This window comes from Bos indicus, chromosome 20 (genome assembly GCF_029378745.1).
Source record: "Bos indicus isolate NIAB-ARS_2022 breed Sahiwal x Tharparkar chromosome 20, NIAB-ARS_B.indTharparkar_mat_pri_1.0, whole genome shotgun sequence".
NCBI classification, from domain to species: domain Eukaryota; kingdom Metazoa; phylum Chordata; class Mammalia; order Artiodactyla; family Bovidae; genus Bos; species Bos indicus.
Window position 1 is genome coordinate 37,154,743 of NC_091779.1, and position 24,225 is coordinate 37,178,967.

General features: G+C 35.1%; 1 protein-coding gene across 3 annotated transcripts in view; it reads right to left on the bottom strand.

Moving 5' to 3' along the window:
• Positions 1–24,225, bottom strand: part of NIPBL (NIPBL cohesin loading factor) — a 204,324-nt gene that overhangs the window by 70,650 nt on the left and 109,449 nt on the right. For 2 of the 3 annotated variants that reach the window (XM_070774752.1, XM_070774753.1), the window contains exon 10: positions 18,650–20,275. The exons of the other annotated variant lie outside the window; for it this stretch is intronic. In XM_070774752.1, coding sequence (XP_070630853.1) covers positions 18,650–20,275 — 1,626 coding nt within the window. The remainder of the gene's footprint in view (positions 1–18,649; positions 20,276–24,225) is intronic. 3 annotated transcript variants of the gene reach the window in all.

Consider the following 24,225-nt stretch of genomic DNA (forward strand, 5'->3'; position numbering starts at 1 on the left):
AACAGAAATGAATAAACAGTGAGTACTGTAAATGATCACTAGAACATATTTGGTTATGATCGTTTACCTGAATTAGAAAACCATCCTTTAAATAATGCAAAAACAATGTTTCACTGGCTACATCTTAATATGTTGATGATTTTACAGACTATTGTTGTTTGTTGAGTTATTTATTCTTAAAACCCTGAGACTGCAGATCCTTTATGATCATCTTTCTCACCTCTTTTCTCTCATGCCAACTACTTTATGCTTTAAATTAGGTTATTTGAACCACCACAAAATTTTAAGTTACTGGCTTGAGGGATAGTGCCAGGTAGTTAATTTGGTGAGGTACCACACTTCTGTAGATGGATATTCCATTGGATATAGTGCATCTTTATTTTCTGGCTCTATTAAAGCTAAAGAATAAATTTACTTCTAGGTGTGCTACATTTTAGCAATCTTGAATTCCTAGTATAAATCACTCACACTAGGACACTTACTGGATTACTAAAATGAGAAGTTATCAAATGATTAAAAGTCCCCAAAAGTCACTAATTTAATAACTAACACTGTGTTATGTATGTTTTTTTAAAATGAAGAAACAATCCTGAGATTAAAATAAACAACCTCAATCAATGGACTCTTTAGGATTGGAGTTTCAGAGAATGGAAGCCGGTTACATGTAGAAACAAACCAGGAAACTCACATAAACCTCCAAATTTTATGTCATAAAAAACATTTTAGGTAGGCAAAATGTAGCTCCAGTAACCTACCAATATTACAGAGGAGTACCATAAAAACTGATGCTGTGAAGGTGCTGCATTTAATATGTCAGCAAATTTGGAAAACTCAGCAGTGGCCAAAGGACTGGAAAAGGTCAGTTTTCATTCCAATTCCAAAGAAAGGCAATGCCAAAGAATGCTCAAACTACCACACAATTGCACTCATCTCACACGCTAGTAAACTAATGCTCAAAATTCTCCAAGCCAGGCTTCAGCAATAAGTGAACTGTGAACTTCCAGATGTTCAAGCTGGTTTTAGGCAAGGCAGAGGAACCAGAGATCAAATTGCCAACATCTGCTGGATCATCGAAAAAGCAAGCGAGTTCCAGAAAAACATCTATTTCTGCTTTATTGACTACGCCAAAGCCTTGACTGTGGATGACAATAAACTGCGGAAAATTCTTCAAGAGATGGGAATACCAGACCACCTGACCTGCCTCTTGAGAAACCTATATGCAGGTCAGGAAGCAACAGTTAGAACTGGACATGGAACAATAGACTGGTTCCAAATAGGAAAAGGGGTACATCAAGGCTGTATACAGTCACCCTGCTTATTTAACTTATATGCAGAATACATCATGAGAAACGCTGGGCTGGAGGAAGCACAAGCTGGAATCAAGATTGCCAGGAGAAGTATCAATAACCTCAGATATGCAGATGACACCACCTGTATGGCAGAAAGTGAAAAAGAACTAAAGAGCCTCTTGATGAAAGTCAAAGAGGAGAATGAAAAAGTTGGCTTAAAGCTCAACATTCAGAAAACTAGGATCATGGCATCCAGTCCCATCACTTCATGGCAAATAGATGGGGAAACAGTGCAAACAGTGGCTGACTATATTTTCTTGGGCTCCAAAATCACTGCAGATGGTGATTGCAGCCATGAAATTAAAAGACACTTACTCCTTGGAAGGAAAGTTATGACCAACCTAGACAGCATACTAAAAAGCACTGACATTACTTTGCCAACAAAGGCCTGTCTAGTAAAAGCTATGGTTTTTCCAGTAGTCATGTATGGATGTGAGAGTTGGGACTATAAAGAAAGCTGAGAGCCAAAGAATGGATGCTTTTGAACTGTGGTGTTGGAGAAGACTCTTGAGAGTCCCTTGGACTGCAAGGAGATCCAACCAGTCCATTCTGAAGGAGATCAGCCCTGGGATTTCTTTGGAGGGAATGATGCTAAAGCTGAAACTCCAGTCCTTTGGCCACCTCATGCAAAGAGCTGACTCATTTGAAAAGACCCTGACGTTGGGAAAGATTGAGGGCAGGAGGAGAAGGGGATAACAGAGGATGAGATGGTTGAATGGCATCACCAACTCAATGGACATGGGTTTGGTGATGGACAGGGAGGCCTTGTGTTCTGCAGTTCACAGGGTCACAGAGAGTCGGACATGACTGAGCGACTGAACTGAACTGAACTGAACCATAAATGGATCTTTTACTTCAATCAGGGGTAAAAAGAAGAAAAAGAAAAAAAAAGTAAAAGTTGAGCAGTGCAGGCTGTCACTCTGCCTCTCTTGGAATCCTGTAGTTAATATGGTTTGAAGACGTATTTTTTTGGTGCAAATGGTTTCTAAATGCAAGCCAACTTCTTAATTTGAAACCACCACTGATAGAAAATACATCCAAAGAGTATGAAATGCTGATGACATATCCCTGAAAAAAGTTAACACTTGGGCCGTAGAAACAAAGGGAGGCAATGAATGTGAAGAGAAGCTAGAAAAATGTGGGGTTCAACTATGAGACCAGGACATGAAATGTTCCTTCCAGAGGCAGCTGCAAGGTTACCTAACCTGATGCAGAAGAGGGGTAAAGATAAAAATTGTGTGCTAGGAACCAAAATTCAAAGCGAATGTAGGGGCACTGATGAGGAAAAGTTTTGTGGTCACAGTTGACCTTAGAGGAAGAACTTATTTTATTAATATTTGGAGAGAGTAACAGCAAACTAGGAGAAAGACACTACTGAAGGGTTTGCTTTTTTTAATGATTTAGGATAAAAAGTATGAGATAATCAGGTCTAAAGTTGTCATAATTTTGGTAAAGAGGCAGAAATCCCAAGCATTAGCTAGAAACTTGTTCAGGATTACAAAATTAAAAAAAAAAAAAAATATATATATATGAAGAAAGACCATTCATTTGTGACTGTGGGGGTCATCAGGGTCAAATCTGAAGCTATTCTCTTTCTGATGGTATTTGAGAAGACCATCCTGAAACTAATGTGAATTGTTATATAATCACTACATAAAGACTGTGTTAAACTAATTACTGGTAAGTCTCCCTTTAAATTTTAGCTGGCAATTTTCAAGTTGCCTATTGTGACCCATAAGCAAGTTGTTGAGTCAGTTTTGTAGCTCTTAACTAGCAATGTGCTTAAAATGAAAGAGAAAACGTGCCAGTAGTAAAGGTAGATGTTATTATGTGTATGTATGAGTGTATTAGATCACAACATGCATTTTTTTTCTTGCCTTAGTTCACAATCAAAGGAGTTTGAAAGTTTTTAAACTATAAAAACAGGAAAAAATACAGATGGAAAGGGTTCTTCTAAGTTAATCTACCCAGTTTTTTTTGGCCATGCTACAGCTTGTGGGATTTTAGTTCCGTGACCAGAGATCAAACCTATGCCCCCTGCAGTGGAAGCATGGAGTCCTAACCACTGGACCGCTCAGGAATTCCTAGCCCATCGTTTCTTAAACTATAGGTTCAGTGAAAAATAAACAATAATTTGAATAATATACTCAAATTAAATTGATTTTACCCATTCTAAGTTGATACAATATTCACTATCTTGTATCAGAGAGCTTAATTATCTATGTTTATAAGTCTGATATAAAAGTAGCCCATGTTACTGTTTTGAAGCCACGTTACAATAAAATCTTGGATTACTCAGAAATTACATTTATTTTTATGTAAGTATTTCTAAAATGCACCATGAAAGTCAAAGTCACTAAGTCATGTCCAACTCTCTGTGACCCCATGGACTATATATACAGGCCATGGAATTCTCCAGGCCAGAATACTGGAGTGGGTAGTTTTTCCCTTCTCCAGGGGATCTTCCCAATCCAGGTCTCCTGCATTGCAGGCAGATTCTTTACCAGCTGAGCCATCAGGGAAGCCCAAGTATACTGGAGTGTAGCCTATTCCTTCAGCGGATCTTCCCGACTCAGGAATTGAATCCAGGTATCCTGCATTGCAGATGGATTTTTTTATCAACCAAGATATCGGGGAAGCATCATATCCATCATTTTTTAACAAGATAACTTTGACTCATGATCGCTATTGAAAAGATCAAGTTTTCTACTACATTTATACGGCAATGCCTTTAGGAGTTAACTGCTATGCATAAGGCTGTTTTAAAATAATATAAAATGATTTATGCTTTTCTTCTGAATTCTTTACGTGTGCTTGCAATTAGTTGAAAGGTGGACACTCAGATTCTGCTAATAGTATAGAATATATAACACAGAAAACTGTTCAAATCCTTCAATCCATTTATACGACTCTTGGAAATTTATTCCAAGGAAATTTGTATATAGCACAACAAAAAGCTCTATGAAGAAAGATGTTTAGATCACTTTTATCTATTTTAACATTAAAATGTCCAACAATAGGGGACCACAGTAAATCACATTAGATATAATTATGAATGATGCTAGTACAGAGAGATAGTGAATGTAAAGAAAAGAGAATGCAAAATGACAATTATACACACTGTACGTTTGTAAAAGATAATTGTACCAGGAGTTGAACAAAACAAATGCTAACATTATACTAACTTAAGAGGTGAATTTTCCTAAAGAAATAGAAGCTACATTTTATGGAAACAAGAAAAAGGTCAATGATTATTTGTGAGCGGTTAGAAGATATTTCATGAACACAGTAGGTTTTCACAGCAATGTGGTGGAGTGAGGTGGAGGATGGAGGACAGGAGCCGAGAACTAGGAGTTGGAGGCCATTTAGGAGCATTCCAGCTGTGTCTGCTCTGGACAGAGCATGATATTCAATAGGGAGAAAAAGTAGGTAAGGTTCAGATGTAACAGTCTTTTTAAGGAGGGAAAGAATCAGAATGTACTTTAGAAAAGTTACTGTAGCAGTGATTTGTGGGATGGCCTGGAAGGTGAAAGACACTAGAAAGAAAATCTTCTAAGAGATAGTTACTATGTCTATGTCAAAGGTACCTTCAAACTATGGTGTTGGAGAAGACACCTGAGAGTCCCTTGGACAGCAAGGAGATCAAACCAGTCAATCCTAAAGGAAATCAATCCTGAATATTCACTGGAAGGACTGATGCTGAAGCTGAAGGTCCCAACAGTTTGGCCACCTGATACAAAGAGCCAACTCATTGGAAGACCCTGAAGCTGGGAAAGACGGAAGGCAGAAAAAGGGGCTAACAGAGGATTAGATGGTTGGATGGCATCACCGACTCAAACATGAGTTTGAGTAAGCTCCAGGAGTTGAAGGACAGGAAAGCCTGGTGTGCTGCAGTCCATGGGGTCGCAAAGAGTCGGACATGACTGAGCGATTGAACAACCACCATGTGAAAGGTAAGAGAGAAGAGAAAGTAGATGCTATGAATTTAACCATTTTTGAAAAGTGATACTGGTATACACTTAGCAAACCAAACTTCAGAATAGAATATTTAGTTCAAAACAACTATTTAACATGTTTAAGACCATGAAGAAACCAGAAAATATGGAATCGAGCAAAACAAAATTCACACATTGATATCTGAATCAATCTGATCAGGTTATTAGTTACTCAACTAATTACTATTACATTAGGCTAAATATGTAGAGAATTAGCAACATTTATTTTATAGCATTCTACAAAGACATTTTCTAACACACTAGAAATGACATATTTTCTGATTATGTTATTACTATCAATGGCTGTAAAACAATTTTTAATTTTAACTAATCTACTCTCACCTTACTTCTTCCACATTGTTCTCTTAATTAGCCAAATGTTTAACTTCTTTAAACTTATAGTGCTTTTTCCTACTGCCCTTGTGCTAAATACACATGTGAATCATATTCCTTGGGATTTACAGAGCACCTTTTTTTAAAGAGTATTACACTGTCACTACATCTTTAGTTATCCATATTCTCCATAAGACCATAATCTTGATAAAGCCATAAGACTGTGTTGCAGTTGCAGAATCTAGCTGAGTGCATGGGATGTTGAAGACGGCCATAAATATTTACTGATGATCGGAGAAGGCAATGGCACCCCACTCCAGTACTCTTGCTTGGAAAATCCCATGGATGGAGGAGCCTGGTAGGCTGCAGTCCATGGGGTCGCTAGGCGCCGGACACGACTGAGCGACTTCACTTTCACTTTTCACTTTCATGCATTGGAGAAGGAAATGGCAACCCACTCCAGTGTTCTTGCCTGGAGAATCCCAGGGACGGAGGAGCCTGGTAGGCTGCTGTGTATGGGGTCACACAGAGTTGGACACGATTGAAGCGACTTAGCAGGAGCAGCAGCAGTGTAATCATTAGAATAAGTTTGTGGTCTTCCCAGAAATTTTTCCAGCTGAAAATTCTTTTTTATATCCTGAAAGCAGTTGTCAGTTGTTCTATTTGACAATTATAGAGAAGCTACCCACAAAAAGAAGAGACTGAAGAGAAGATTTCATAATTGACTTGCAACAAGTGTAAAATATTTAAAGGTAATTTCAGTCTGTACACACTTGTTAAATGTTTTAAATATATCAATTATATATTAATATATTAATAATTTATGTATAATTCTACTACATAAAAATACAAATATTAAATATCCTGGCAAAAATACTGTACTTAGCTAATGTCGTATTATATTTATAAATCTTAGACAAAAAGGAAAATAATTCAAATCTAGATCAGTCTTTTTATTCACATTAAAATTTTGAGTCTCATTGGCTACAGAATAAGGAATCTAGCTATCATATCCACCCATATAAAACTTCAATTTTATATTTATATTATGTTCAACAACTAAAGCCTGTGGGGTTAAATCTGCCTCACCACCCATTTTTGTACATAAGGTTTCATTAAAATACAGTGACACACAGTCATTCATTCACATATTGTTTTGGGCTGCTTTTCTACTACAGTATTAGAGATCTAAATGGGACACAAAGCCTAACATATTTACTATCTGACCTTTATGCAACAAGTTTGCTGCCCCCTGGTTGATATTATGACACACTTTACTCAATATGAGGCAAAGTGCCACTCACTCTGCAAGTGCAGTCTATATAGTTATATTCTACATAGTTTAGGTCATTGCAAATCAGTTTATTTAATGAAGACAAAATGCCAAGAAATTGGTTTATAGCAACCGAAAGAACACTATTATAAATGAAGTATGCAGAAGAAAAGATTTTAAGAAAAATCTTGCTTTAAGCATCATGTATTGATACTGACTAGCACCTCAAAGATTTCATCAGTGTGTAGCTGTCAAACTACTATGAGGAAAAATTACAAAAAGAAACATTTTTTTTTTAATATTAGGAAGTGTATAATGTAAATGATAATTTACTACTATCTAATATAGAAAGGAGCAGAGATCATAAGATCCCTTCTTTCATATATACACACAGTGAGAAAAATAAACAGTATATCTGTTCAGTTCAGTTCAGTTGCTCAGTCTTGTCCGACTCTTTGTGACCCCATGAACTGCAGTACGCCAGGCCTCCCTGTCCACCACAAACTCCTGGAGTTCACTCAGACTCATGTCCATCGAGTCAGTGATGCCATCCAGCCATCTCATCCTCTGTCGTTCCCTTCTCCTCCTGCCCCCAATCCGTCCCAGCATCAGAGTCTTTTCCAATGAGTCAACTCTTCGCATGAGGTGGCCAAAGTACTGGAGTTTCAGCTTTAGCATCATTCCTTCCAAAGAACACCCAGGACTGATCTCCTTTAGAATGGACTGGTTGGATCTCCTTGCAGTCCAAGGGACTCTCAAGAGTCTTCTCCAACATCACAGTTCAAAAGCATCCGTTCTTCGGTGCTCAGCTTTCTTCACAGTCCATCTCTCACATCCATACATGATCACAGGAAAAACCACAGCCTTGACTAGACGGACCTTTGTTGGCAAAGTAATGTCTCCGCTTTTCAATATGCTATCTAGGTTGGTCATAACTTTCCCTCCAAGGAGTAAGCGTCTTTTAATTTTATGGCTGCAATCACCACCTGCAGTGACTTTGGAGCCCCCCAAAATAAAGTCTGACACTGTTTCCACTGTTTCCCCATCTATGTGCCATGAAGTGATGGGACCAGATGCCATGATCTTAGTTTTCTGAATGTTGAGCTTTAAACCAGCTTTTTCACTCTCCTCTTTCATAACTACAACCTAACTTGCCTCAATGAACTACAGAAAGAATAAACTAAACCCAAAGTTAGTACAAGGAAATAACAAAGACCATAAAAGAAATAAATGAAACTGAGGCTAAAAAGAGAACAGAAAAGATAAATGAAAGTAAGAGTTAGATTTCTGAAATGATGAATTAACAAGACTTTAGGTGCTTACCAAGAAAAAAAAAGACTCAAAATTAAAAAGTAAAGGGGAGACATTACAACTAATACCATAAAAAGGACTGTAAGAGACTACTATGAATAATTTTATACAAACAAACTGGACAACCTGGAAGAATGAATAAATTCCTAGGAACATAATCTAGTGAGATTAAATCATGAAGAAATACAAAATCTGAATAGACCAATCACTAGGTGGCAGATCCCAAAAACCGCCCAACAAAGAAAAGTCCAGGACTTCACTGGTGAATTCTATCACACATTTAAACACCAATCCTTCTCAAACTCTTCTAAAAAGAGAAGAGGAAAAACCTCCAAGCTCGTTTTACAAAGCTAGCATTACCCTATACTAAAAGCAGACAAACAAACTGCAAGAAAAACCACAGGGCAAATTCCCTGATGAACAGGGAACCAAAAGTCTTCAAAAAAATATTAGCAATAAAAAGATCATACACTATGATCAAATGTGATGTATTACAGGGAGGAAAGGATGGTTCAACATACAAAAAACAATGGATGATATACCAAATTAACAAAATGAATGATAAAAAATAATTATCTCAATAGATGCCGAAAAAACATTTGACAAAATTCAACATCCATTCACAATAAAAACTCACAACAAACTGGATGTAGAGGGAATGTACATGAACATAGAGAAGCCCACAGATAACATTACACTCAATGGCAAAAAGCTGAAAGCTTTCACTCTGAGATCACAGGAAGAAGATAAGGATGGCCACTCTTGCCCCTTTTATACAACACAGTACTGAAAATCCTAGCTAGAGTAATTAGCCAAGAAAAAGAAATAAAAGACATCTAAATCAGAAAGGAAGAAGGACAACTGTCAGTATTTGCAGATGACATATTATATATAGAAAACCCTAAAGACTCCACTAAAATTGTTAGAACTAATAAACAAATTCAGAAAAGTTGCAGGATAAAAATTCAATACACAAAATTCAGTTGTATTCTGATACACTAACAATAAACTATCAGAAAGAGAAATTAAGATAATCTCATTTACAACTGTAACAAAAATAATAAAATACCTAGGAATAAACTTAACCACAGAGATAAAAGAGATGTATACTAAAAACTGTAAGACACAGCTGGACTGGAAAATTTTGTTGTTCAGTCACTCAATCGTGGCTGACTGCAACCACATGGACATTTCCTGTCCTTCACTATCTCCTGGAGTCTGCTCAAACTCATGTCCATTGAGTCAGTGATACCATCCAACCATCTCATCCTCTGTTGCCCTCTTCTCCTCCTGCCCTCAATCTTTCCCAGCATCAAAGTCTTTTCCAATGAGTTGGCTCTTCACATCAGGTGGCCAAAGTATTAGAGCTTCAGTTCAGCATCAATCCTTCCAATGAAAATACAGTGTTGATTTTCTTTAGGATTGACTGGTTAGATCTCCTTGCTGTTCAAGGGACTCTCAAGAGTCTTCTCCAGCACCATAATTCAAAAGCACCAACTCTTCAGCACTCAGCCTTCTTTATGGTCCAACTCTCACATCTGTACATGACTATTCAAAAAACGATGCGTGTACTGTATATGTTAGTCACTCAGTCATGTCCAACTCTTTGCAACCCCATGGACAGTGGCCTGCCAGGATCCTCTGTCCATGAAATTCTCCAGGCAAGAATACTGGAGTGGGTTGCCATTCCCTTCTCCAGGGGATCTTGGCAATCCCCATAGCTTTGACTATATGGACCTTTATGTTCAAGGTGATGTCTCTGCTTTTTAATACACTAAGTTCATCATAGCTTTTTTCCCAAGGAGCAAGCGTCTTTTAATTTCATGGCTGCAGTCCCTATCCACAATGATTTTGGAGCCCCCCAAAATAAAGCCTGTCATTGTTTTCATTGTTTCCCCATCTATTTGCCATGAAGTGATGGGACCGGATGCCATGATCCTAGTTTTCAGAATGTTGAGTTTTAAGCCAGTTTTTCCACTCTCCTTCATCAAGAGACTCTTTTCTTCATTTCTGCTTTCGCCAGTAGGGTGGTATCATCTGCATATCTGAGGTTACTGATATTTCTTCCAGCAATTTTGATTCAAACTTGTTCTTCATCCAATTCCATTTCACATGATGTACTCTGCATATAAGTTAAATAAGAAGGGTGACAATCTGTAGCCTCAGCATACTCCTTTCCCAATTTTGAACCAGTCCGTTGTTCCATGTCTGGTTCTAACTGTTGCTTTTTCACCTGCATACAGGTAATATCCATACAAGCCAAAGTAATCTACAGATGCACTGCAATCCAATCTTTATCAAAATTCCAATGACATTTTTCAGAGAAATAATCCTGAAACTTGTACAGAATCACAAAATAGCGAAATAGTCAAAGCAATCTTGAGAAAGAACAAAGCTGGGGAAACCATACCTCCTGATTTCAAACTACATTATAAAACTATAGAATTAAATTGGTATGGATTGGCATAAAAACAGACACAAAGATCAATGGACAAGAACAGAGAGTTCAGAAATAAACTCATGTATATATGGTCAATTAATTTACTAAAAAGGCGCCAAGAATATTCAATGGGAAAATGACAGTCAATCCATCAAATGGTGTTGGACAAACTGGAAAGCCACGGGCAAAAGACTGAAACTGGACCACTAATACTAAAAAATCAACTCAAAATGGATTATAGATTTGAATGTAAAACCCCAAACCATGAAATTCCTAAAAAGAGAAAACAGGCAGTAAGGATCTTGACACTGGTCCTGACAATGATTTTTTTTGGAGCTGATACTAAAACTGAAGGCAACAAAAATAAACAAATAGAACTACATCAAACAAAAGCTTTCGCACAGCAAAGGAAACCATCAACAAAATGAGAAGGCAACCTACTGAATGGGAGAAAACATTTACAAATCCAGTATCTGACAAAGGGCTAATATGTAAAACATATAAAGAAATGATACAACTCAGTATCTAAAGTAACCAAACAATCCAATTAAAAAATAGGCAGAGGATCTAAATAGACATTTTTTCAGAGAAGACATACATATGGCCAGCAAGTATATGAAAAGGTACTTAACATTACTATTCATGAGGGAAATGTAAACCCAAACCATTAGATATCACCTCATACCTGCCACAAGGACTACTATAACAAAGACAATAAATAAGAAGTGCTGATGTGAATGTCCACACTCTCCTGTGTGCACTGTTGGTGGGAATGTAAATGGGTACGGCCACTATGATAAACGGTATGGAGGTTCCTCAAAAATTAACAACTACCATATGACTGGGCAATTCTACTTTTTTAAAATTTTTATTTTTTAACTTATCTTTTTAATTAGAGGAAAACTGCTTTACAACACAACAATGTTGTGTTGGTTTCTGCTGTACAATGACACAAATGAGCCATAATTACACATAAAACACCTCTCTCTTAAACCTCCCTCCACTCTCACCATCCCACCCCTCTAGGTCATCACAGAACACCAAGCTGGCTCCCTCTGTTATACAGCAAATTCTCACCAGCCATCTTTTTTACCCGTGGTGGCATATATATGTTGATGCTACTTCCTCCATTCATCCCACTCTTTCCTTCTGCCACTGTGTGCACAAGTCTGTTCTCTATCTCTGCATCTCCATTCCTTCCCTGCTAACAGGTTCATTAATACCATTTTTCTAGATTCCATATACATATGCATTAATATATATCTGTTTTCCTGTTTCAGACTTACTTTACTGTATATAACAGGTTCTAGCTTCATCCACCTCACTAAAACTGACTGAAATTTGTTCTTTTTATGGCTGAGTAATATTCCAGTATAAACACACACACACATATACCACATCTTCTTTATTCATTCAACTGTTGGTAGACATCTTGGTTGCTTTCATGTCCTATCTATTGTAAACAGTGCTGTTATGAACATTGGGATACATGTGTCTTTTTCAATTATGGCTTTCTCAGGGTATATTGGGCAATTCTACTTTTGGTTATATATCCAAAGGACATAGAACCACCATCTCAAAGATACATGCACCTCCACTTTCACTGTAACAGTATTTATGGTAGCTAAGACATGGAAAAAAACACAAGTTATTTAGTCTGCTGCTGCTGCTAAGTCGCCTCAGTCGTGTCTGACTCTGTGCGACCCCACAGATGGCAGCCCACCAGGCTCCCTCGTCCCTGGGATTCTCCAGGCAAGAACACTGGAGTGGGTTGCCATTTCCTCCTCCAGTGCACAAAAGTGAAAAGTGAAAGTGAAGTCGCTGAGTTGTGTCCGACTCTTAGCGACCCCATGGACTGCAGCCCACCAGGCTCCTCTGTCCATGGGATTTTCTAGGCAAGAGTACTGGAGTGGCGTGCCATTGCCTTCTCTGATTCGTCTATTGATGGGTAAACAGATAAAAAACATGTGGTATATATACACAATGGAATATTATCCAACCAGAAAAAAAAAAAAGGAAACCCTGCCATTTTTGCAACAATATGGTTGGACTTTAAGGGCATTATGCTAAGATATGTAAGTTACAAATACTATATAATTTCACTTATATGTAGAATCTAAAAAAAAGACAAAATTCATAAGCAGAGATTGATCTTTGCCACAAGTAGGAGGTGGGTGAAATGGGTAAAGGCAGTCAAAAGGTAAAACTTTTCAGATATATGTTCTGGGAAGGCAATGTACAGTGTGAGGTGATGGATGTTAACGAAACTCACTGTGGTAATCACTTCACAATAAACACGTACAGTCAACCCTTCGTATCTGTGGATGAGCAATCTGCAGATTCAAAGAGCTTACTGTACTATACTCTTTTACAATATATAAGGGGCTTGGAAGCATCTGGGAGGGGTCCTGGCACCAACTCCTGCAGATACTGAGGGAACAGCTACATATCAAATCATTATTTTATACACTTAAACGACTATAATGCTATATGTTAATTTTATCTCAATAAAACTGAATGACATAAATGGTAACAGCAATGCCTTCAGATATACATAGTGTATGTATACACAAATGAGACATCTTCAAAATTACTTTCTTATGGGATAAATTCAATTAAAAATAGGATGAAAGCATTTCTCTATATTAAAAAATTGGACAAATTTTAACTCTTACAATTAGATTCACTTTGGTTTGCATGACTGCATAAAGTGGGAAGGAAACTGGTTTCTCCATTTTAAAAGTGAATGAACTTTGAATCATATCTTTGAACAAATCATAGCTATGATTTGTTGAAGGCTCTGAGACCAGTGATCTTTGAACTACACAATGTGTAATGGGTTTAATGGAGAATTTTTAAGTTAGTATGTTAGTAGCCAGAGAAAGGCAATGTTTCTGTGGGTGGAGAAGAGGATCCATGTTAAAAAATTCAGATTATATTGTATCATATTATGTCATAGTACAGTACACATATACCATTAACTCTAATACATATTACGCTAACATACTGAATTCCTTTATTCTTAAAAAAGCTATTGAAAACTTTCTTGTACAAGAAATTGAGACAGATATTAAGATAATGAATACCTACTTGATATTATACTATAATACATTATACACATAAGATTAATTATATACTATAATATTAAAATATTGTAGTAACTATGTAATATAATGCTATGATATACTTAACTATCTTACAGTATCAAGTAGGTATCCATTATCTTAATATCTGTATCAGGCTCTTACAGGAGAGGATTTCAGTAACATTTTTTAGAATGAGAGGGAATTCAGTGTGTTAGAATAATGAGTATTCTCTTATAAACTGGAGTAAGTTCTCTCAAATTAATCATTTGTTTCTTGCCCCTTTAATCGTGTTATCTATTTCTATAGATAGCAAAACCTTATAGAAGCTGTGTCCTTGGCTGGTTTGAGATAATAAATGGGAATGAAAGAGACTACCACTAGCAAACTTTAATACATTTAACTTTTATGAAAAAATTATATTTAATGAATCTCTTTAAATCAATATTAATTTCCATTATCTACTAAGCAATGCTTGGATCAGAGAAATTCTATGAATAGAAATCATGGAGAAAAATTTTCAAAGAATTGCTCTGAAATCATAAGAGCCAAGTATGTATTATGCCAATTTCTGTAACAAATATTCTCTAAAATTTCCCAAAGATATCGCCAATAATAAAGTCTTTATGGAAATTAAAAATTTATTTAGAAAAACTTTTTATATATTGTTCAAATGAGCCAAAGTAAATTTGTACTGCAGCATTATTAAGGATTCTGAATATGACAATCATAACTACTGAGAATTTCTCAACTTAGGAATTCAAAAACTATGCCAAAAATTCAGTTAGAAACAGTACATTCTCTCACAACTACAGAAACCTAGAGTCCTAAACACAATCCAAATAGATTGGTTAATGCAACATAAAAGGCAAAACCCAACTTTAGAGATCAATCTTTTACTACAGTAGTAACTAAGATGAAATAACTGCCTCTAATAATGACTGCAATCATTAACTGGTCAAATGAGCACTATATTTTAAACACTGCTGACTATGAGAACTGTTAGATAACTCTTTAAAGGCCTTGATCTCAAATAACAGATAGCACGTGATATTTCTTGAAAGCAGTAAGTGCAAATGATGGAAAATAATATTCTATTTAGAAGGAAACAGGGGAGCAAGAATAAAAAGTGATTTCTTTGAATATGAAACTAAAGTATTTTGAGATACACTGGAACTGCAAAAGGCCAAAACCAAACTGTTAAAGTGTAATTACTAACAATAAGCTGTCAGCAACATAATTCATGTTAGTTGAGGATCATGCCTAGACTTAGAGATGGTATGTGTGTGTGCATGCTAAGTCGCTTCAGTTGTGTCCAACTCTTTGTGACTCTGGACTGCAGCCCTTCAGGCTCCTCTGTCCATGGAATTCTCTAGCCAAGAATACTGGAGTGGGTTATCATTTGCTTCTCCAGGGGATTGTTCTGAACCAGGGATCAAACCCATGTCTCTTATGTCTCCTGCATTGGCAGGCAGGTTCTTTACCAGTAGCAGCACTTGGGAAGCCTAAAGATGGTACAATTTATTATTTTAATTTGGAGACATATTGTACCTTAGGGTATACTTTAACCATAAAGATATTATTTTGGAATTTAATATACTGTCTAAAGTATATTTTAATAGTTTTTTTTTTAATTTAAAGGTTTTACAAAGGTTATATTGGTTCACCACTCATCTCTTCTTGGCAAGGAAGAAACAAGGTGATGGTAAAAAGAAGGGGAAGATAACAGAAGTAGGAAATGAGAACAGAATGGATTCAATCTTGTAACAGGTATACAGCAAAATTAAGGTAAAGAATGATTAAACAGACATGACTATAAGTCAGTCTCCTTTGGAGCTTAACAAAAAGCAGGTAATTGACAGGGTGGAAAGTTTAGGTAACATGTGAAAATTACATAGCTCTTGAGCTAGGGTCTACTGGTGGGATCATAAAAGATGAATACACAATTTTAAACTGCACACAAAAGACTTTTCTAAGATGTGAGCAACACAATCTATTTACTTAACAGGTATTTACCATGATCTTTTTATGTACTAGGTATTATGTGAGGCACTATTAACAGGAATATACACATATCCCCATAAAAATAAATTTAAATGTAACATCACTTTACATTGTTCACATAAAGACAAAAATATGTAACCTATACTGGGAGTCATAAACCTATACCCCTACCATTCAAAATTTATCAGCTCAAAGCATATTCATGGAATTTAAAATTACCCTAAAGAATAAATATTTTAAGTATGGATATCGCATTAAAGCTTATGGCTCTTTCAAGAAAAGAAAACCTACCAAGAATTTTGGCCCAAGGAATCAACAACAAAATATCCCAGCAATACTCAGTTTTTACTCAGAAAACATAAATATGTCAGATAATGATTTTCTGTGACTCCAAATAAAATCCCAAATAATGTATACTACAAAGGGTCAGTAATCCACAACTGGCATTCCTATGCAAGTAATTTAAAAAATACACAATTATATACCTCTGCTATTGCTAACCTAACAGCAGAGATCTAAAATAAAACCAAAATTAGTCCATTACTGAAAAACAGATATTAAACGTATGGTATAAATAAAGCCAAAAGATATCCACGTAGTATCCTGAAATGAATCTAAAATTTGATGAAAAGGTTCACTTTCAGTTGTATATGCATTGATATATGTGTGTGTATACACATACATGCACATGCATACACACAGACACCACACTCTTAGCAGGCAGACATACCCAGATTAGTTACTAATATCAACATATCAAGTATATGCATTTGTGTTAAAGGTATACTTAGGAAAAACATTGGATTAGTACTAAAAGTTTATATTCACAGGCAATGAAATTACACGTGAAAAAACCAAGAGAAATAATACAGCAGTTACTAATTAGGAACTATATTCATTTCTTGATATTTAGTTGTAAGGATTCTTTGTTAGAACAGAGTTTAGAAAAGCAGGCTGGCATAAATAAGCTGACAGAGGGGCAGGGAGAAAAAGATGGTCCAGATCAAGGGGACAAGAGGGTACCACTTTCCATCTTTCCATCTGACTCTTCTATAATTGTATAACTATACTCTTTAGTTTATATATATAAGCCACTCTCAAACTCTCAGTGAAAATTAATAAAGACAATCTCTATCTAAAAGAAAACAATTTTGGTGCTAGCCACTATACTGCAACAACCTCTTTTACATAAACAATTCTGAAAAGATGCATTCAAGTTAAATACTAAAGACTATTCATTTATTAAAGCTAAGACTTTAATTTTTATAGGTCTCACAGCCATAATTTAAAATTTGAAAGCTTCACTTAAACTAGTACAAATATTAGTGATTCAGAGGCAATCTTTTTTCATTTTTGAAAGACAAAACCAAATAACTGACAGTGAGAAGGTAAACATACGAGAAGACAAGAATAAAAACAGATTAGTCTTAACAAGTTATTTCTTTGAATAAAGAGTTCTTAGTAATAATACTATGTTTTCAATTAACGTTTTTTGGTAGAAAAGACACAACAGCATTTTACAAAGATAATAAGCAATATACCTTCTATATCTCCTAATACATCACATGTAGTTATACAACACAACATTCTGTGATGATGCAAATGTCCTCTCTGTGTTAATAACATCAGCACTTGCCACATTTGGCTACTGGGGATGTAAATTTTTAAATTTTATATAGTTTGAAGCAAATAGCCTAAAGAGGCTATTAACTATCATATTGGACAGCACAATTCTATAGAGTTTAATGTATTTATTAATAAGTAGAAATCTAGGTTCTTAATGACCTTCTTTCACAGGATGTGAACTTAAAAATCAAACAAAGAATCACTTCTGTTACCTTAAAAACTATATCCCAACCTATTTACATTGTACAGGCTAAATAAGTCTAACCACATAGCATCATCAAATTTTACATAAATATACAAAAGAGTATACAAAACCCACAAAATTATATTTTCTGTACAAACTGCTACTGTTTTTTCAGCACTTGACTTTTCTTTTCCTCCTAGAAACAATACTATTTATGTAACTAGAGAATTTAACTCAGAAACCATGCAAAAACCCCCCAAAAAAACCCAGAACAGAAAATAAAAACACATCCAAACAAATTAAAAACACCAGAAATGTTTAAAACTGATGATTTAACCCAATTTAAGACATAAACACCATTCCCTATTACTCTTCCATAGAAAAGACCAAAGCTCTGTATTTAAAAAAATAAAACATTCATTAACTAATCATCTTCTCCATAAAAAGATGAAATAACCTTTTACACAACTTTTTAAACTATATACACTCAAACCATTAATTAATGAATAATTAATTTTTAATAATCTTTAATAATTAATAACTGATAATATATATTAATATATATTAAAAGACATTTAATATTCTTAAAAGAATTTGTAATATAGACTTTTGTATACGATATAGCTTTACTGAGACTTTAGAAATTAAATTCAGTCAATTTACTACCTCACTACAGAATGGATTATCTCTACAGTCAAAATAACTTTTTAAAAAGTTGTTAAATACACCTATGTTAATCATGCATTCTAATCATTCACTTGATTAGCAAGCAACTTTCACAACTGCTGAAATAATTAAACAGCAAAAGGAACTTTTCTCTGTGAACCAACAGTAAAAGTCACAACTATGGTGAGTAGTAGAGGTGGGAGAGAAAGAATTTTCAATGAGAACTTTTTGTCTATGTTACCACAAACAATTCACTGCTGTTTTATATTGTTTTCATGCAGTACTGTTTCAATTTTTCTAAATTTCCATTTTTAAATCCATAGTAAACCTAGAACTTAAAAGAAAACTCACTAGAATACAGATGACATCGAGTAAGTATTCTTACCTTTATTTGACTTTGATGGTTTATTCTTGATAGGTTTAAGGGAACTTCTTGATTTATCCTCTCTATCTTTAATAAGTTTTTGAACATCATCCAAAGACAGTTTTTGCAGGACAACTACAGGCTTAGCTCCTTTATTTAGATCTTCAACTAATCCCATTTTTTCTACTTTGTCTTTCTGCTCTCCTTTCATTTCCATTTTCTTTGTCTCCTGAGTAATATTGCCATCTTTATCCCTCTTGATTTTTGGAATGACAAAATTTTTCAACGCACCAGACCTGCCCCCCAGCAAATAACTTGGAAATTCTGCCTTATTATCAGGGTGCGTTTTATTACTGTCTACTTTACTCTTGTTACCCTCTGTCCTTCTGTCATCCTTACTATTTGGAGATTTAAAACCAGGCTTATCAGGTCTTGATTTATTAGAATCTCCTTGTTTAACACGAGGACTGTCAGGTCTTGACTTTTGTTCCCCAGAAGATGGTCTTTCCCTTGAGTCCCCTGATTCATGTCTGTGTTTTCTTTCTAGTTTATCAGGTTTTGAACCATCAGATTTAATGCCATGGTCATTTCTACTAGAGGATCTCAATGTTTCTGGTCTTCGAACCCTAGATTGATCCCCTCGATGTCGTTCAGATTCACTCCTGTCATCTGACTTTTGTTTACTGTCATGATCACGTCTTAGTGACTCAGAGATGGATCGCCCATCAGGTCTCTGCTTTAAGGCTTCAGCTCTTTCTGATTTTAACCGAGGTGAATCAGATTTAATGTCCTGTTTATGTTTAGACACTTCAGGTTTTTTCTCTGTTGATGGCTTTCCAGAATCCCTCCTATTTTCATGTCTATGTTTCGGTGTTTCAGGCCGACCTTCATTTTTTTGCTTTGGAGTTTCAGGTCGGCCCTCACCTTTCTGCTTTGGAGTTTCAGGCCGTCCATCACCCTTTTGTTTGGGGGTTTCAGGACGCCCATCACTCTTTTGTTTTGGAGTTTCAGGTCGGCTTTCACCCTTTTGCTTTGGGGTTTCGGGTCTTGATTTTGTTGTTTCTGATCTGCCATTATTTTGTTTGTTGTCATTTGGTTTTGTGTCCGGCAGTCTATTTTCATTTTGTTTAGGCTCGGCTGTGCTGCTCTCATTTTGTCTGGATTCAATCATTCTGTTCTCATTCTGTTTAGGTTCTTCTGTTGGTACCTCAATTTTAGTTTCTAACTTAGTTTCACTAGATTTTGTCTCTACCAATCTGTTTTCATTTGGTTTAGACTCTGCCAATCTACTTTCATTCTGTTTCACTTCACTCTTTAAAAGCTCAGGATCAGACTTTTTTTTAGGAGTCTCAGGATGGTTTTCTGGTGTAGATTTAAGATTTCCAATAATATCTTCCTGAAGAACAGAAATAGGTGTGTCATTACATTGTTTGATTTCTTCAGGCTTTTTAATGGAGTCTGAATCCTGAGTTATAGAGGCCTGAGAGTCCACTCTTCCTGCCTGATGAAGATCAATGCTAACCATTAATGCTGGCCTTGACCCATTTCCCGTAGAACCCGTCTCCTGAGAAGCTGGTCTATTACCTCCTGTAGCACCCCCAGCCTCCTGTGGGTAAGAATCTTGTTTTCTTTTTTTCAAAGGCTTATCTGAAATTCAAAGATAAATATTCAGTATCAGTAATAGACATATATTCTTATCTTATTAAAAACCATATGGACTTTGACTATTTTAAAGTCACACTTTAAAAAAATGTGGTGAATGCAAATGTCAATATGCATATATAAAATAGTAGGCATGAATGGCATAATACTTTTAAACCAAGGTTTGAGGAAATATTCACATCTGCTGTACCTCAAGAAATTTTTGTGACTAGAGTAAAAAGATAATTTAAACTGCTAATCTAATAAAAACTACAAAGAACCCCAAAATGCCAACATACAAAACAGGGTGCTTTTGCCACATGTAAGGAAAGTATGAAAAAGAATAAAACCCAAAAGAAAACAGAAATCATGTCACTGAAAAAAAAAAAAAGTATATGAGGAAAGAGAGGAAAAAAAGAACGTAATAGGTATTAAGCTTTGATCCAGTATTCAAATTCTTCAAGGTGTCAACAGCACAAATGTAATTTAAAAGCTAATGCACAGTTTATAAAATATATAACATGACAGAGCTTGAGACTTTGCCTTAATGATACTTGCTGAATTGTCTGGCTATTTTAACAGTTATTTTTAATTTTTTTTAGGACCATCTTTATACTCTCTTATACTATTCATTAATATGATAAAGTATTATTTAAGAAAAAGAGGATCAAACAGTGAAAAGTCCAAATTACCACTAAAAGCAACCCCTTAAATATGACAGAACCAAGTTCTGGGGGGGGGGAACATTTTTAATAGTAATGATGCTTTTATACATCAAAATTCCATCATTTTGTTTTCAAAACATGAAGCAGCAGCCACTTACAGTTTATAATCTAACCAAATATTACTAAAATTTATTTTAGATGTTTGCCAGTAATTTTTTTAAAGAACTAATCATTCTGCTTTTTCAGTTATTCAGAAGTCAAATCTATCACTACATTTCCTCCATTTGCAAAGTAACTACATGATGATGATAATAAATTATGTTATCATTAAACTGTTTTCCCTAGTTAAAACTAACCTGGCAGAAACTTGTATGAAGCTTTTTGTATCAGTATCTAAGGAAAAAAGCACTCAGAATACTAATTTAAAGAATTTTGCGTCTGACTGTTCTGCCATACAAAACAACTTTTATATCTTGTCAAAGGGCACACCAAATAATTACCTCAAAAACAGGATGCTTTATAACCTTATACTTATCCCTTAAACTTTTATAAGCATTTAGAAAAAAAATCTAAGCATCTAGAAATTTAAATGAGCATAATCCAAGATTTTTATATTTTTCAATGAAATATGCTTTATGAAAGCCATTAAAATGGTAACCTAAGAATCTAAGAATTATTGACATAGATCTCAAGCATCTGGAGACCTCTCAAGAGATGTGTGGCTCATCCTTTTACTAATATGAACAATCTGTCTTTTAGAAAAACATTAAAATATCATTAAGGCTAAATTTTAAAAGATTACAAAATACTTAAGCATTTGCACATGAGTGATGTGTTAAGTTTGGGGAAGAACTTATAATTTTTTCTACAATGCATAAAATATTGCTAAATACACAGTTTTAATTTTTGAACTATTGAAGGGTACTTCACCTCTTCTGTAAAACCCAGAACAATGCCATTACTACTGCAAAGATTCTTGGATATGTTAAAAGCATGCAGACTCTGATTCACTCAATCTGATTCAGCTCCACCAAGAACTTATTCCTGTAAAGTGGCTCTGAATCCACACAGGTCACTTTTGTCTATTCACTTTCATTATTGGTCTTCACTACATGACCTTCACCTAATGAATGAAAGCCATCTCTATTAAGAATAATTTTAATATTTGCAACACCTGTAAGCTTTCTAAAGAACTGGAATTAGTAAGTTATGGTATTAAACTTTAGGTATTCCCGAAGAAAATGCATGTGAAAACACATCTTAATTTTGAGACCAACATTTGTCATCTTGATGCTGATATTTTGAAAATAAGATCTGACCCTTACAGAAACGGTAAACTCAATTATGCTTATAAGAAACAAACTATATCACCTGCCTAAGTCTACTACAAGTGATAACTGAAAACACTTAAAGCAAAACAAGCAGAGCAACTGTACACAGAGTAGCTAATTATAAAAAAAAAGAAAACATCCCATCCCTAAACCAAAGTACAGGCTAAGTGACTGTCCTATTCCTGTCCCAAATCCCAGTCTCTTATTTCAAATGGCAATGGGTAATAATTTACTTCTAATAAGGGTTACAGTGCAAGAATATTTTAACATCATAAAAAACATTAGTGAAGCTAGGCCATTCCTTAAACTTGCTAACATGGAAAGTGGACCTTCGGAAAAGATGAAACAGGCAAAGATGAACAAAGAAACCCCCTCTTTAACAACAGAAAGCAGGTATTTTCAGCACATGGAGATATTAATGTCTATGACAGCTCATCCCAGAAGCAAAGAAAAATAGCCCTTTAAAATTAATTTATGTAATTAAAGATGTTAAAAGGTTGAGCAAAAGATTGAGAAGAAGGTCCTTTAGGAATATTATAAAATATTAGGTTGCACAGAATTAACCTGTCGGTGTATGTAAAACTATCCAAAGAAGAGAGAACAGGCCAAAGGAACATGAATATACAGCAGCCAGGAAAGCATCTTCTGTGTGTGGAACAGCAGTGTATTAGGTTATACCACAGCCTATGTGAAATATTTCTAAGAGTATTCTGTCCCTTTTCTTGAATTCCACAATTATCAAAACAATCTTGTTTGCTGAACTTTCTAATCTTATTCATAAGGTAAAGGTTTCTGACTTCTGGTCAACTGAGGGGAATGCTTCATTCATTCATTTATAACAAACAAATATGATGGGAAACAAGCTCATAACCTAGAGCAGAGCTCTGAGCAAAACCACGTAGACCAGACAAGTAGTCTTCTTTGTTCCTACTACCAGCAATAAAAGTTATAAAAAAGTACTCAGTGCCAAGCCTCAGAATACAGTAAATACCAATTTTACAATATCTAAGATGTAGCAGTAACTAGTGATAAATTCATTCAATACTTCTTTGAAGTATTTCATCTCTTAAGGGATACCACTTTAGAAAACTTTAATTTATGACCTCAACTACAAACTTAGAGCAATATACCAAACCTTTAATCTTTTCAAAATCTCAATATAACTGTTTATATATAAAACACTATCTCATTACAAAATTCAGAAATTGAATACAAAATGACGAGATTTAAATCAAAGGTGTCAGCTAGTACCTAAATTCCAAACTTTTTCAAATAAAGTCATGGGGACATGGCTCTCAGAAGGCTAGAGATGACAGCATTAATATAAGATCAGTGAAATCTGCATAACCAATTTGAGAAAAATCATCTAAATCAAACAAAATCAGACAGTTCATCTTTTCCCTTAAATCCTTACAGAACCAGCTGCCTCTGTAAGGTAGCTTACATTATTTCAAATTGTAAGTCAATTGTGGTCACTCAGCTTTTCAAATATCTTTGTTTTAGTCACAGCATCACAGATGACAGAGAAGATGGATAATAAAAATTTAAATATACATAACAAGTTTTAGGAAGAACAGTATTCTGTTTTTTGATTTTCTTTTATTTTCCCAAAGAAAAGTTAGCAGTCTAAAATACTTGCTAACATGCAACTAGTATTTTACTATCCTTATTTCCATTCAGTTTTTAAACGTAAAAACTATGGTTTCAACAAATAGGATATAGTAAAAGTTCAAAAAAGTAAGGAAAAAAGCTCACCATTTTCTCTGCTTTCGTTCCAACAATTAAGTCATTAAAAAAGAATCATACTCTTTTTAAAAGAATGCAATTTTTAAAAACACAAATTAAAATGTCATGCAAAAGTTCTCAAGGCAACTAATATTTCTTGGCAAAGAAATTACAACAGCACATGTTTTTTTACAAAACTGTCACAGGATTCAGGAAATGGAATAAGGTAATATTA